Source organism: Mobula birostris, chromosome 6, assembly GCF_030028105.1.
Source record: "Mobula birostris isolate sMobBir1 chromosome 6, sMobBir1.hap1, whole genome shotgun sequence".
In the NCBI taxonomy this organism is placed as follows: Eukaryota; Metazoa; Chordata; class Chondrichthyes; order Myliobatiformes; family Myliobatidae; genus Mobula; species Mobula birostris.
In genome coordinates this window covers 117,720,973-117,736,699 of record NC_092375.1, presented here as the reverse complement: position 1 = coordinate 117,736,699, position 15,727 = coordinate 117,720,973, and the positions used below count along the sequence as shown (strand labels likewise).

Genomic DNA, 15,727 nt, shown 5'->3' with positions numbered 1-15,727 from the left:
TCTGTCCATCTCTGCAACTGATCTATATCCTACTGTATTCTTTGCCAGTCTTCTACGCTATCCGCAACACCACTAACTCTCGTATAACTTGCAAACTTACCAACCCACCCACCTACATTTTCATCAGTAAAGGGACAAAATAATTTCTGTGAGGTCGGTGAGTACTTGGAGCGCTCATCCTGAAAGAGCGATGGAAGCTGAGTTTGAGTGTTCCTAAGGGAGAGGGAGGGATATGCATGATGATCGCGGTGGTGAGAGGTGATTGAGGACAGGTGGCAACATGGCATTTGAATCAGATCAGCCAGCTGTAGTAACGGGCTGATGGGCCAAAGGGCCTGTCGGTGCTCCATAAGAAGCAGGAAGGAGTAAGTCAATATTCCCAGACAGTGAGATCATGGCTGAATGGATCTGACCTCAGGACCACTCTTCCCCCCCTCCACCCCCCCGCAACCCCACAACCTGTCATTCAAGTACCTGTCTCCACCCCCCCGTCCCGTCCCTCCCCACCCCTGCAGTTTCTGTTCTAAGTTTAGAGTTCTGCCATCTGTAGTGGGATGCTGAGGTAAAGATTCCCAGTTGAAGACACTTTGGGGCCCCTCGGTGAACGGAGAGGTTTGCCAGTGGGACATTTCACGCACCTATCAGTGGTGGGTTCAGCTCCTGGGTAGCAGGTCTAGGAGCCTTGGGTTCCGCACCAGTAAACCTGCTTCACCTTCCAGGAGAACAGTGCGAACGCGGAGATCGTGGAGCAGACGTACCGGAGGAACCCCATCCTGAGATACACCCACCACCCACTCCACTCACCGCTGCTGCCCCTGATCTACGGAGACATCAACACCGGATGTAAGTAGTACCCCCACCACCCCCCCGGCCCTGCCCATCTTCTCCCCCCCCACCCCTGTCACCCACTTTCTATGTTTCCGTCCGCTTCTCCATTTCCCCAGCTGCCTGTCTCTCCTTTTCTATCCATTCCCCTCCCCATTCTCCCCCCCCCGCCACGCACCCCTTCTCCCCCTGTATAGGAAGTGACCCGGGGGCTTCAGAGGGATTCTGAGGGGAAATGGGGTGGAGGGGTGAGATAGGGATGGCAGTCCGAGGAGGGATGGGTATAGTGTTGAGGGGCAGACTGAGGAATGGATTACTGAGGGTGGGTTGGTGGGGACTGGGGAACAGTCAGCTCAGGGTGTGTCAGATGTGGGGGTGACAGGGATTTGGTAATGGGGGGGGATTCCGTGTGGGATCAGGTTTTGAGAAGGGAGCTGCAGGGTCGGTTATAGGTTACTGTGTGGTGGGGGTACGGATGTTTCTGAGACAGGAGAGGGGATTGTGTCCCGGTGTGGAGCTGTAGACAGAGGAATGTGTCTAGACGGTGACTGAGCCTCACCTGCTCGTCTCCCCTGCTGCAGTGCAGAAGGACAGGGGCTACACCAGTCTGCAGGACGAGGCGGTGAGGATATTCCAGTCGCTGCAGGAGCTGGAAACGGTGGCCGATCCCATCCCCATCATCCAAGGAATTCTGCAGACCTGCCAGGACCTGAAGGCTCTCCGGGATGAGGTCTACTGTCAGCTCATCAAACAGACCAGCCACGTTCCTCAGCCCAACAGTCCAGGGAACCTGCACCTCTTCCAGCTGCTTGTCTGCATGGGCTGTACCTTCCTGCCGGGGCGCGCCATCCTCCACTACCTCTGCTTCCACCTCAGGAGGTCTGAACGGTTTCCCTGCACACCGTAGCCCCCCCAAATGTCACGTCGTCCCCCTGCGCCACGTTGCTTCGCCCCCCGCGCCGCGCTGCCCCCGCGCCGTGTTGCCCCTGTGCCACGTCCCCTCGCCGCCCCACCACCACGTCGCCCCGCCATCCCCCCCCGTGCCGCCCCGCCGCAGTGCACCGCACCACACCCTACGTTCCCACAAACACCACCACCGGTGACTGTGTGCTGCCCCTGCCTCAGTGTGTTTTCTGCACAGGGTGAAGGAGCTGTTTGCTGGTACTGAGATCCACAAGTACGCCCACTTCATCCTGGAGTCGCTGAAGAGGACCAAGCTCCGAGAGTTTGTGCCATCTCAGGCTGAGGTCCAAGCTCTAGTCAGCTGCCGCGAGATGTCAACCACGGTGTACTGCCACGGCGGGGGCTCCTGTCAAATCATCATCAACTCCCACACCACCGCTGGCGAGGTGAGAGACCAGTCACTAACTATCGACAACAGTCACTGTCCACGAACCCCGGTCAGTGCCAACAGCGCTGCGGGCAAGCTGAGAGACCGTTCATCGGGCTTGAGTCTTTGGCGTCAGTCTGCCTGTTGACCCCGGCTTGGATGTTCCCGATCACCCACTGGACAGGGTGAGGTGACGCGGCAGAAATCTGTTGCGGGGACTCAGCAGGTCAGGCAGCATCTGTGGGGGAGGAGAGGAACTGTCGACATCTCAGTGAGAGCTCTGCGTCAGGACACTGATTGTAAGTCTCACCCCAGAACGTCAACAGTTCCTCTTCCCACAGATGCTGGCCCACCTGCTGGGTCCCTCCAGTAGGGTATGCATTGCTCCAGATCCCTGAGTCTGTGGCTCCTCTGGTGTCTGTCTAGACATGAGCATGTTTGGGATCTGCCTTTGTATCTTCTACTCCCCCCAGTGCTTGGCTTGTGGGGTCTCAGACGTGTGCAGGGCCCTGGGTCTGCATAGTGCAGACGCGGCACAGACACATGCAAGGCCTGGTCTGCGTGGCACAGCAGCCGGACCCGTGTGGCACAGGAGTACGCGGTCCTGGGTCAACGCTCGCTCAGGGACGGTCCTTGTGCTTGCAGGTGGTGGAGAAGTTGCTACGCGGTCTGGCGATGGAAGACAGCCGGAACATGTTCGCCCTGTTTGAGCACCAGAACACTGGGGACAGGGCCATTGAGAGCCGTGTGGTGGTCGCCGACGTCTTGGCCAAGTTCGAGAGGTACAGGTCACGTTTCCCGGGGATCATCCCAGCTCCTGTATTCCCTGGGGTCCAGTTCTGTAGGGTTAGAGTCAGACAACACAGGAATAGGCTCTGTAGCCTAACAGGTTTATGCTAACCAAGGGTGGTAGTGGAGGTAGATACCGCTGGGGTGTTTAGGAAATCCTTAGAGAGGCGTGTGGATGATAGAAAAATAGAGGACTATGTATGAGGGAAGAATTAGATTGGTATTGGAGGATGCTAAAAGGTTAGTACAACATTGTGGGCTGAAAGGCCTGTATTGTGCTGTTCTCTTTAAGCATGATATCTCTCTATACCAATCCCTTTCTCATATGAGGCCCCTTTCCCTCTGCTCGACCTGTTCAAATGCCTCTTGTACAGCACTTCGACCATCTCTGGTGGCTCCATTCATGCACCCACCACTGTGAGGAGAAAACTTGTCCCTAATGACCCTTTAAACCACCCCCCCCCTTACCTCACAGAGCTAGACTCCCCTGTTCTGGGAAACAAACTCTGACCGTCTACCCTATCTGTTCCTCGTAATTGTACAAAACTCTCCCTGCCCCCATCTCCCCACCTCTCCCCCTCCCCGTCACCTCTCAGCCTCCTACATTCCAATGGGAATAAACCTAACCTTTTCCATCTCTCCCTATACCACAGCCCTCCATTCCAGTCAATATCGTGGTGAATCTCTTCTGCATTCTCTCTCTTGCTACCACTTCATTCTTGTAGTGTGGAGACCAGAGATGTACCCGGTGTTCCATTGTATAGTCTAGCCAGTGTTTAGTATCAACTGCAACGTAAGATCTCATCACAGTGCCTCAGCCAATGAGGGCAGACAGACACCCGCACCATCCCTCTCACCAGCTCCACTCGATGATCACTTTTGGCAAGCTAAGAGCTTGCACCCCACAGTCGCTCTGCATGTCAATGTTCCGGCTCAATATCTTCTGCCAGGATCTAGATTGGCGGTTCCCAACCTGCTTTATGCCATGGACTAATACCGTTAAGCAAGGGGTCCATGAGCCGCAGGCTGGGAGCCCCTGCAGATGTTCTACCACTTACTCTAGATGTCCTACCAGACTTGCCAAAGTAGACCACCTCACATTGACCTGATAATACTGCGTCTGCCAGCTTTCCAGCTGATTTCCTGCTCTTTCTTTGACGACCTTCTTCACTGTCTCTGACTCCACCAACAGACAGGGTCTGCCCTTCGGAGTGGGGCGCTGAGTGAGGGGGTCTCGTCTGGTTGGGATTGGGTAGATTTTGGCAGGTCTTTGGGGGAGCTTGGACTGGAGGGGGTCTGTGTGGGTACTGATGTGTGTTGAGGTGTTGTGGAGTGAGGAGATGGTTCTCTGAGGGTACTGATGTGTGTTGAGGTGTTGGGGTGAGGGATGGTTCTCTGAGGGTACTGATGTGTGTTGAGGTGTTGGGGTGAGGGGTATTCTCTGAGGGTACTGATGTGTGTTGCGGTGTTGGGTAAGGAGATGGTTCTCTGAGGGTACCGATGTGTGTTGAGGTGTTGGGGTGAGGGGTGGTTCTCTGAGGGTACTAATGTGTGTTGAGGTGTTGGGGGGTAAGGAGATGGTTCTCTGAGGGTACTGATGTGTGATGAGGTGTTGGGGGGTAAGGAGATGGTTCTCTGAGGGTACTGATGTGTGTTGAGGTGTTGGGGTGAGGGGTGGTTCTCTGAGGGTACTGATGTGTGTTGAGGTGTTGGGGGTGAGGGATGGTTCTCTGAGGGTACTGATGTGTGTTGAGGTGTTGGGGTGAGGGGTGGTTCTCTGAGGATACTGATGTGTGTTGAGGTGTTGTGGTGAGGGATGGTTCTCTGAGGGTACTGATGTGTGTTGAGGTGTTGGGGGGTAAGGAGATGGTTCTCTGAGGGTACTGATGTGTGTTGAGGTGTTGGGGGGTAAGGAGATGGTTCTCTGAGGGTATTGATGTGTGTTGAGGTGTTGGGGTGAGGAGATGGTTCTCTGAGGATACTGATGTGTGTTGAGGTGTTGTGAGGGATGGTTCTCTGAGGGTAGTGATGTGTGTTGAGGAGTTGTGGTGAGGGATGGTTCTCTGAGGGTACTGATGTGTGTTGAGGTGTTGGGGGGTGAGGAGATGGTTCTTTGAGGGTACTGATGTGTGTTGAGGTGTTGGGGTGAGGGATGGTTCTCTGAGGATACTGATGTGTGTTGAGGTGTTGGGGGGTAAGGAGATGGTTCTCTGAGGGTACTGATGTGTGTTGAGGTGTTGGGGTGAGGGATGGTTCTCTGAGGGTACTGATGTGTGTTGAGTTGTTGTGGTGAGGGGTGGTTCTCTAATGATTGTGGGGTTGGAGACAGTTTGGGAGTGTGGACCGGAGGGGGGATTGTGAAGGTGGTGAGTGTGTGATGTGTCGGGGTGGGTGTTGCTTTGCTCTGTCTGTTGACCGATGGTTTTTTGTCTGACTGTAGGCTGACGGGCAAGGAGGAACAGGAGCAAAGCCCCTGGTGTCTCTACTTCAAGCTTTACTGCTTCCTGGACGTGGGGAGCGTCTCTAGGCACGGGCTGGAGTTCGTGTTCATGTTTGAACAGGTATGTCCCCTGCTCTCTTCCTCTCCAGACTCTAAACCTAGCACAGTGCTTTACGACGCCAGCTGTACGATCAGTTTTCAACACTCGCTGCTATCTGAAAGGAGTTTGTATGTTCTCCTGTGGCCATGTGGGTTTCCTGCCAAATTGCAGAGAGGTACAGGGTAGGGTTAGGGAGTCGTGGGCATGCTATGTTGTCGCTGGAAGTATATTAACTCTTGTGGGCTGCCCAGTACAATCCTCACTGATTTGATTTGGTAAAAGTGACGCATTTCACCGTATGTTTTGAATTACAAGAGACAAATAAAACTGTACAGAGTTAGAGTGAAAAACCTAGTTTGCCACATCATCTCTGCGGCTCATTGTGTCCCATCAGCGTGTCGAGAGGAAACAATGACAGAACGCAGAATGAAGTGTAACAGTCACAGAGAAAGTGCAGAGCGGATTTCAGATTTATTTATCACATGTACATCAAAGCATACAATGACCTGCATTGCTTGGCGCCCACTTGCCATCTCGGTCCCCAAATCATCCCTACAAACTTGAAAAAGCTGAGCCACCATCTCAGCGGAGAGTGCAGCTTGGCGCCAACTTGACGGTAAGTCAAGGTCTCAACGAGGTAGGTTTTTGAAGAACCTTGGTTAATGAAGGATGTTGAAGATTTGCTCGTGGAGAAGGGGTTGACAGAAGTACATCTTTATCTCACCTCTCCCACCACCATGGACATCTCTCTATCAGGCCTGTGTTCTTTCCACTGTCGCCTTCTTGTTACAGTCTTTGTTTCTCGATCTCACCTGGCTATCTTGTATAATTTATGTTCTGTGTTGTCCATATCCACATGAATGTTGTTGCTGTGAGCAGGCTTTTCAATGTATTTGTATCTCTGCATACTTTTGCTCCTGACAATAAACACAGCCTGATGCTTAGGACTGCAGTTAGACAGGCACGTGAACACGGAGATCAGAGGGATATGGGCCCTGAACACGTGGGGAACAGAGGGACATGGGCCCTGAACACGTGGGGAACAGAGGGACATGGGCCGTGAACACGTGGGGAACAGAGGGACATGGGCCCTGAACACGTGGGGAACAGAGGGACATGGGCCGTGAACACGGGGAACAGAGGGACATGGGCCCTGAACACGTGGGGAACAGAGGGACATGGGCCCTGAACACGTGGGGAACAGAGGGACATGGGCCGTGAACACGGGGAACAGAGGGACATGGGCCCTGAACACGTGGGGAACAGAGGGACATGGGCCCTGAACACGTGGGGAACAGAGGGACATGGGCCCTGAACACGTGGGGAACGGGGGGACATGGGCCGTGAACATGCGGGAAACGGGGGGGGATATGGGCCCTGAACACGTGGGGAATGGGGGGGAGAGAGATATGGGCCCTGAACACGTGGGGAACACAGGGATATGGACTACATGCAAGCATGTGAACAGGCAGAGATCAGAGGGATATGGACCACGTACAGCCACGTGAACAGGAGGAGAACAGAGAGAATGGGCCAATTGCAGGAGGGGAACAGTCAGTGACGACAAGATGGGCTGAATGGCCTTTGTGCTGTACTGGTCTGTTCTGTGTGGTGGAGATGAGTTTGCTTTTCTTGTACTGGCTTTCAAAATGAAAGGGGATAGTTCTGTAGTTACAGCGATTATAACTTTATTGGTGGCAAATTTGTATATAGTGTAAATAGTTGTAGCTTTATGGCGTCGTAGAGTTTTACAGCACAGAAACTGGCCCAATTGGTCCATTCACCCAAGGTGCCCACCAAGCTAGTTGCATTTGCCATTTGGAGGGTCATTCAGCATTTATGGAAATGAATAAACAGTCAAAGCTTCGGGCTGAGATCTTTCATGAGGACTCCAAAGGAAAGCCTCCCCTGGGCCTACCTTCTTATTCTGGCTTCTTCCCCTTTCCCTTCCAGTCCTGACGAAGAGTCTCAGACCAGAACATCGACTGTTTATTCATTTCCATACGTGCTGCCTGACCTGCTGTCTGCTGCAGAATTTTGTCTATATTACTCTGGATTTGTAATATGTTTGTAATATTTCCTGCAGAGTCTCTGGTGTTTCCCACTTGCCTGCATTTGGCCCATAGTGTTCTGAATGCCACCCCCCAGCCATGCACTTACACAAACGTTACAATTATGTCTGCCTCAACCACTTCCTGTGGCAGCTCATTGCATGTAGATGAGGAGTTTGTTCCTTGGGTCTCTTGTACACCTTCCTCCTGTCGCCTTAACCCTGTACACTCTAGTTTTAAGTTCCCTTTCCGTGGGGGACAAACCGTGTGTCTCACCCTATCTACACCCCTTGTGATCTCTGTAATCTGTAAGATCGCTCATTATTCTTCTACACTCTGAGGGATTTTTATTGATGCACCAGAGAAAGCATCCTATCTGGATATGTAACGTCCTGGACGGAAACTGGTCTGGCCCTGACCACAAGAAACTGCTCAAGGACAGCTTCTATCTATTGAACGGTTCCCTAGTATGATAACTTGTACTCTGGACCTCACAATCTACTTTGCACTGCACCTCCTCTGTAGCTGTTACACTTCGTTCTGCCCTCTGTTATCGTTTTACCTTGTTCTATCATAATGCAAAACAAACAAAATCCGCCACGATCCAATGTAAATCATGGTTGATTTGATGGCCTGAATGGCTTAATTTCACTCCTGTTCTTATGCAGAAACTGCTTAGTTATTGGTGGCAGATTAACTGATAAAATGGGATTTGAGGATGATCGGATTTTAACCATCTAGTGAGTTAGAAAGGTACAGCTATGTGATGGATGGTTAGGGGTTCTCTAGAGGGCAAAACAAGCTGGAGCATCTGCATGGACAACGTTCAAACTTCAAGGTAAATACGTACAGAGCAAGTGTCACTATATGCCATTATGACATTCATTTTTGTGGGCATTCACAGTAGACAAAAAAAACCACATCAGAATCAGTGAAAAGCTGTACACAAAGACCGACAAGTAACCAATGTGAAAAAGAATACAAACTATGCAAATACAAAAAAAGAACCCCAACAAATAATAAATAATACTGAGAAGATGAGTTGTTGAGTCCTTAAAAGTGATTCCATGGGTTGTGTTCAGTGATCAGCTCAGTGTTGTGGTGAGTGAAGTTATCCACACCGGTTCAGGAGCCTGAAGGTTGAGGGGTAATAACTTAACCTGGTGGTGTGGGACCGAAGGCTCTGGTGCCAGTGGTGAGAAGGCTGCAGTGAGACGAGAGCTTGGCTTGGAATAGTGGGGGACCTTGATGGATGCTGCTTTCTTGTGCTCGCACCCCTTGTAAATGTGCTCGATGTGATGAGGGCTTTTCTGCTCATTCTAGCCTCCTGACATTATTGTTTTTCTTTTGCAGGCCCATGAATGTTTAGTCAGTGGACACTTCCCTGCCCCAGAAGATACCCTACAGCTTCTAGCTGCCCTGAGGCTACAGTATATCCACGGAGACTACACAAAGGTCTCCCTGAACCTCCAGGAAGTCTACCCCGTCTCCAGGCTGAGGACCAAGATTTTCCAAGCCACTAAGTCCAATTCACAGACACTGGAGAAGAGAAGGACCAGTTTCCTGGAAGGAACTTTGCGCCTCAGTCTCCGCACAGGCTCAATGAGGAAGCAGAAGATAGAGGAGGAACAGATGTTGGAGATGTGGATGAAGGAGGAGATGTCGGCCACGCGGGCCGGCATTGTGGACAAGTGGCTGAAGCTCCAGGGCATGGTGCAGGAGCAAGCCATGCTGACGTACATGGACATCATGATGGAGTGGCCTGGCTATGGCTCCACACTCTTTGATGTTGAGGTAGCTCGGTCTGGTTCCTGGCTGGCTTTCAGTTCGGTTAATCTCCCAAACCCACCTCCTCCCAAACTCATGCTGAAGGGATAACGGATGCGTTGGTCATGATCTTTCAAGAATCACTTGATTCTGGCATGGTTCTGAAGGACTGGAAGATTGCAAATGTATGTGCATTCTTTAAGAGGGGATGAAGGCGAAAGAAAGGAAATTATAGGCCAATTAGCCTAACCTCAGTGGTTGGGAAAGTATTGGAGCCCATGATTAAGGATGAGGTTTCGGGGTACTTGGAGACTGATGACAAAATAAGTCAAAGTCAGCATGGTTCTGTAAAGGGAAATCTTGTCTGACAAATCTGTTCCTTCTTCGAAGAAGTAACAAGCAGTGTGGACAAAGGAGAGGCAGTGGATGTCATTTATTTGGATTTTCAGAAGCCATTTGTTAAGGTGCCAGACATGGGTCTGCTTAACAAGATAAAATCCTGTGGTGTTATATGAAAGCAGAATGGCTGACAGGTGGGAGGCAGCAAGTAGGAATGAAAGAGGTCTTTTCTGGTTGGCTGCCGGTGACTAGTGGTGTTCCTCAGGGGTCAGTATTGAGACTGATACTTTTCATGTTGTTTGTCAATGATTTAGATAGTGGAATTGATGGTTTTGTGGCAAAATTTACAGATGATACGAAGATAAGCAGAGGGGTAGGTAGTGCTGAGGAAGCAATGCGATTGTAGCAGGACTTAGATAAATTGGAAGAATGGGCAAAAAAAATGGTAGATGGAATACAGTGTTGGGAAGTGTATGATAATGCATTTTAGTAAAAGGAACAATAGTGCAGACTATTATCTAAATGGGGTGAAGGTTCAAACATCGGAGGTGCAGAGGGACTTAGAAATCCTCGTGCAAGACTCCCAGAAAGTTAATTTACAGGTTGAATCTGTGGTAAGGAAGGCAAATGCAATGTTCTCATTTATTTCAAGAAGAATAGAACATAAAAGCAATGAGATAATTCTGAGGATTTATAAGACACTAGTCAGGCCGCACTTGGAGCATTGTTAACAGTTTTGCGTCCCATATCTCGGAAAGGATGTGTTGTCATTGGAGGTTCACAAGGGTGATTCTGGGAATGAAGGGGTTAACATATGAGGAATGTTTGGCATCATTGGGCCTGTGCTGACTAGAACTTAAAAGAATGTGTGGGGATCTCATTGAAACCTACCGAATGTTGAAAGGACTGGATAGGGTGGATGTGGAGAGGATGTTTCCTGTGGTGGGGTATCCAGAACCAAAGGGTAGAGCCTCGAAACTGAGGGGTGGCCTTTAGAACAGAGGTAAGGAGGAATGTTTTTAGCCAGAGAGTAGTGAATCTGTGGAATGCTCTGCCACAGACTGTGGTGGAGGCCAATTCGTGGGCATATGCAAGGTGGAAGTTGATTGTTTTCTGATCGGTCAGAGCATCAAAGGATATGGTGAGAAGGCAGGTGTGTGGTTTGAGTGGGTTCTGGGATCAGCGATGATGGAATGGCAGAGCAGTCTCGATGGGCTGAATGGCCTAATTCAGCCCTGATGTCTTATGGTCTTATGATCTACTCTCTACAGGGAAATGACCATTTCATAGGTGCACCACATTCCATCAGTACATGTTATTGTCGCCCCTCCAGCTCTCCCGCTCACTCCCTCTCCCTTCTTGGAGCCCCAGGTGTACCCTTGGTGGGGTTGAGTGCGGGCGCCCTTTGGCGGGTGGGGTTGAGTGCTCATACTCTGGATGCAGTGATGTGGCCATGCGATTCCTTTGCCCACCGATCGATCTGATTGTGTCATCCCTGATTATCCACAGTGCAAGGAGGGTGGATTCCCCAGCGACCTCTGGCTGGGCGTCAGTGCGGAGAACATTTCCATCTACAAGCGGGGAGATGCAAGGCCACTGGAGAGATTTCGGTTCGAGGAAATTGCCGCCTTTGGAGCCCCACTGCCCAACACCTACCGGCTGACGGTGGGGAACCGGGAGATGTTCTTCGAAACCGCGCAGGTGGGTTTGCCCCTGTCTCTGGATGAAATGGTTCAGCAGTGTCTCTGTTGCGGGCTTGGGAGGCATGTTTGTGGGACCCTCTGAGACTTCCCTACCCACCAACTCCATCCCCAGCCTGAGGGGGTTCAGGACAAAGGGCGGCCAGGAACTGGAGATTAGGACTCTCGGGTCTCCTGTGTCCATCAGGGAAACTGGAGCAGTTCTTCTTCTGTGTCCATTTCCTGCCCAATGTCCGGATCCTCTGTGACCTCCATCCTGATTGTACTCACTCAGAGAGTGAGCAGCCCACAAAGCCAAGGACAATGGAATTCCAGAGATTCCCATCGCTTTACCACAAGACTCAATCCCTCCTTCCAGTCCTCCATCCTGGGAAGCAGTATTGCCATATCCATCATTGTAATGGGGAAGGGAATGAGAGCCAGGCTCCCAAGGCGACAGGCAGAGTGGATGACCAACAACAGCTCTGGGGAAGATGTTCTGTGAAGGAACCAGGCTGAACAGGATGGAGAGTGATGACAGTCAATGCCAAATTCAAGTTTATTGTCATCTGACTGTATGTATGTACAATCAAATGAAACAATGCTCCTCCGGACAGCAGTGCACCCACTAAACAGCACATGAACCAAAATATTACCACAGATAAATTAATAAACTATAATTCAATGTTTGTGTGGGCACGACTAGTGATCTGAAGGTCGTGAGTTTGAGCCCCAGCTGAGGCAGTGTGTTGTGTCCTTGAGCAAGGCACTTAATCACACATTGCTGTGCGACGACACCGGTGTCAAGCTGTATGGGTCCTAATGCCCTTCCCTTGGACAACATGGTGGTGTGGAGAGGGGAGACTTGCAGCATGGGCAATTACCGGTCTTCCATACAACCTTGCCCAGGCCTGCGCCCTGGAGAGTGAAGACTTTCCAGGCGCAGATCCATGGTCTCGCAAGACTAACGGATGCCTTAAAAATTCAATGTTCACGTAATGCACAGCACAGATAAACAGTATACAGCTCACTGCTCTAGTGACGAGACCTTGGTGGTGGCAGGGTTCTTATTAGTCTCACAATCTGAGGGAGGAAACTGTTACCCAGTCTGGCAGTCCTCCGCCTGATGTGATGCCCAGTACCACCTTCCTGACAGCAGTGGGTCAAAGAGATTGTGGGGTGGGTGGTAGGGAACTTCAACCATCAGAGGACGCAGACCCCTCCTGTGGGAGTTGGAGTGATCTGGGAGATGGATGACGAGACGGAGGTTGCATTGGATGACTGGGTACTTCGCACTGGTCATTAAGTCGGACAGTAGCTGGGCTGGACAGTGGTGCAGTGGATAGTTCCACTGTCTCCCTGCTCCAGGGCCCCAGGTTCGATCCCGACCCCCGGCGCTCTCTGTGTGGAGTTGCAAGCTCTCCCTGTGAATGCGCGGGTTTCCATGTGACTTGCTACGTAAATTGGCCGCTGTAAAATCTGCAGGGAGCGATGGAATCTGGGAGAATGTGGACAGAATGAAAAGTGGGCATAATGGAGGACCAGCATAACTGAGAGGCTGGTGGTCAGTGTAGACTCAATGGGCCGAAGGGCCTGTACGGTGCTGTCTCTCTCAATGGCTCTATAACACTGCCAAAACCTTGGCCGGAGGCTGATCATGGTACTGGGTGGGTGAATATTGAGGAGGAGGAGATAGTTTATGCTGATGAGGCCTCCGTCAGTCAGGGTTGGTCATGGACGTGGCATCCCACCTGTCTAGATATGCAAGCCTGGGCAGTACAATATGGAGAGCAAGCTGTTGCCCATGAAGCAAGCTCCCCCTCTCCACGCATCTGATGAACCCAAAGGAACGGAAACTGATACAGTTTGGCACCAGCAGCATGGCAGGGGTCGCCAGTCAGCGTTGAACTCACTGTAGGACTGCCTTTGGGGCTCCAGCTCTGGAATTTTCCCTTGGTTTTTACTCTTGAAGCCTTCCCTGTGAGTGGGTATAGCTGTAAAGCAGCGGAGGTTTGAGATTAATGTTTTCCTCCTAGGTGAGCTGCCAACCACGGCCGACGAGCCCCATCTGCCCACAGCAACTGGTTTTAAGTTGCCAGTAGCCGGCTTTTGCCCCTTCCCCTGTCAGTAGAAATGGTTCTGCTGGGCTTAGTAGCTAAGCCACATGTGAAGACCAGGAGCTGGACCCGGTTGTCAGAGGCTAACTGAGTCGAACACCATTGGGAACGTTTAATAGGTTTGGAAGCTTATCCCCACTATCTCCTCTGGCTATGACAACCTTAAGGAACCATTTGTGACCAAAAAAAAGCCAGAAACACCCAGCGGGTTGGGCAGTGTCCGAGGAGAAACAGAACTGATGTTTAGACCTTAAGATATAGAAGCAGAATTAGGCCATTCAGTCCATCAAGTCTGCTCCACCATTCCATCATGGTTGGTTTATTATCCCTCTCAATCCCATTCTCCCGGCTTCTCCCCGTAACCTTCGATGCCCTTACTAATCAAGGACCTAATCAACCACTGCTTTAAATTAATTAAAATATATACGTTAAATATATTTAAAAACTCCTAGCTCTGTTCTAAATAGACATCCCTCCATTCTGAGGCTGTGCCCTCTGGTCCTTGACTCCTCCACTGTAGAAAACATCCTCACCTCATCCGCTCTATCTATGCCTTTCAATATTTGATAGAGTTCAATGAGATTCTTCTAAACTCCAGCAGGTACAGGACCAGAGCGATCAAACAATTATCATATGTTAACCCTTTCATTCTCAGAATCATTGTGATGAACCTCCTCTGGACCCTCTGCGATGTCAGCACATCTTTTCTTAGATATTGGGCCGAAAACTGCTCATAATACTCCGAGTGTGGTCTGACAAACACCTTGTAAAGCCTCAGCATTACATCCTTGCTTTTATATTCTAGTCCTCACAAAATGAATGCTAACATTGCATTTCCCTCCGTTACCACTGACTCAACCTGCAAAGTAACCTTTAAAGCATCCTGCACAAGGACTCCCAAGTTCCTTTGCACCTCCGATTTCTTTGCATTTTCTCCCCATTTAGAAAATAGTCTGTCTTTATTCCTTCTGCCAAAGTGCATGACCGTACGCTCACCTCGCTATATTTTGTCACTTCTTTTCCCATCCTCCCAATCTGTCCTTCTGCAGATTCCCTGCTTCCTTAACACTACCTGCCCTCCTATTTTTGGATTGTCCGCAAATTTGGCCACAAATCCACCGATACGTTTCCGGCAAGGGACCCATTACTCTTGATGTCCGAGCTTGGCAGTGCCCAGGATTTACCTGAGGATAGTTCCAGTGGATATTCAGCCCACGGAAGCTACCAATAATCCATCAGAATCAAAATCACTAAGAAATTCACTAAAAAATGTATATAAAAATTCAATAAGTAGTGCAAAAAATAGAGAAGTAAACTCATGGGTTGACGGACCATTCAGAAATCTGGTGCTGGTGGGGAAGAAGCTGTTCCTAAAGTGTTGAGTGTGTGTCTTCAGACCAGTGTAGCTCCTCCCTGAAGCTAGTAATGAGAAGAGGGCATGTCCTGGGTCACAGGGGTCCTTGGTGATCGATGCTGCCTTTTTGATGCATCGCTTTTTGAAGATGTCCTCGATGGTGAGAAGGGTTATGCTCATGATGGAGCTTGGCTGAATTCCAATACCATCCTTTCTCCCTGATCCCCTCTCTTCCTATCAACTGCCTTGACACTTCGGATGCCTTCGGCAATTTCCACTGCCCACTCACTGAACGCCGATGTTCCTTTGTAACCTCACTGCCTAGTCCCACAGTTTTGTACAGACAGCATGTGTGGGGATACTACACCACTTTCACCATGGTCATTAGTTCAGAGTGAGACCTGCTGAGGGCCCAGGGTTGTCTGTGGTGTCCTTTCTCTCAGAATCGTACAGTGTGGGAATAGGCCATTCGTCCCATCTTGTCTCTGACAGCCAGTGGGCACCCTTCCCTATTAACCCCGTCACCAAGCACTTGATCCAGAGCTCTCTACACCCAATTGACGACAGTCCACCAGACAGTTGTTGCCAATGATCCGGCTTTGGCCTTTCGTTCAGTCCATCTGACCGTCCGGTCATCGATTGTCACTGTCCTGAACATCCCTGTACCAATCTAACCTTCTGGTTCTGGTTTCCCTCACTTCTCCCATGGACACAGTATTTACTATTTGTATGATAAGATAGAATCTTGTCCTCACAATCTGCTCATTACCGTCTTCACCTTATTTTTTTTAACCTGTACTGTACTTTCTCCATAGTGTTCCACTTTATTCTGCATTCTGTAAATATTTTACCTTGTTCTACCTCAGTGCAGTGTGTAATGAATTGATCTGTATGGACGATATGCAAGATGAGCTTTTCACTGTACCTCCATATATG

The 15,727-nt window shown here is 50.4% G+C and overlaps 2 protein-coding genes across 2 annotated transcripts in view; one reads left to right on the top strand and one right to left on the bottom strand.

Moving 5' to 3' along the window:
* The window catches only part of tmem169b (transmembrane protein 169b), a 462,028-nt gene that overhangs the window by 389,813 nt on the left and 56,488 nt on the right, over positions 1-15,727 (bottom strand). The window lies entirely within an intron of this gene.
* LOC140199302 (unconventional myosin-X-like) overlaps positions 1-15,727 on the top strand; it is an 88,796-nt gene that overhangs the window by 68,679 nt on the left and 4,390 nt on the right. Inside the window, exons 34-40 of the mRNA XM_072261127.1 lie at positions 720-843; positions 1,407-1,704; positions 1,967-2,174; positions 2,801-2,937; positions 5,385-5,505; positions 8,889-9,329; positions 11,151-11,342. Of these exons, the coding sequence (XP_072117228.1) occupies positions 720-843; positions 1,407-1,704; positions 1,967-2,174; positions 2,801-2,937; positions 5,385-5,505; positions 8,889-9,329; positions 11,151-11,342 (1,521 nt within the window). The remainder of the gene's footprint in view (positions 1-719; positions 844-1,406; positions 1,705-1,966; positions 2,175-2,800; positions 2,938-5,384; positions 5,506-8,888; positions 9,330-11,150; positions 11,343-15,727) is intronic.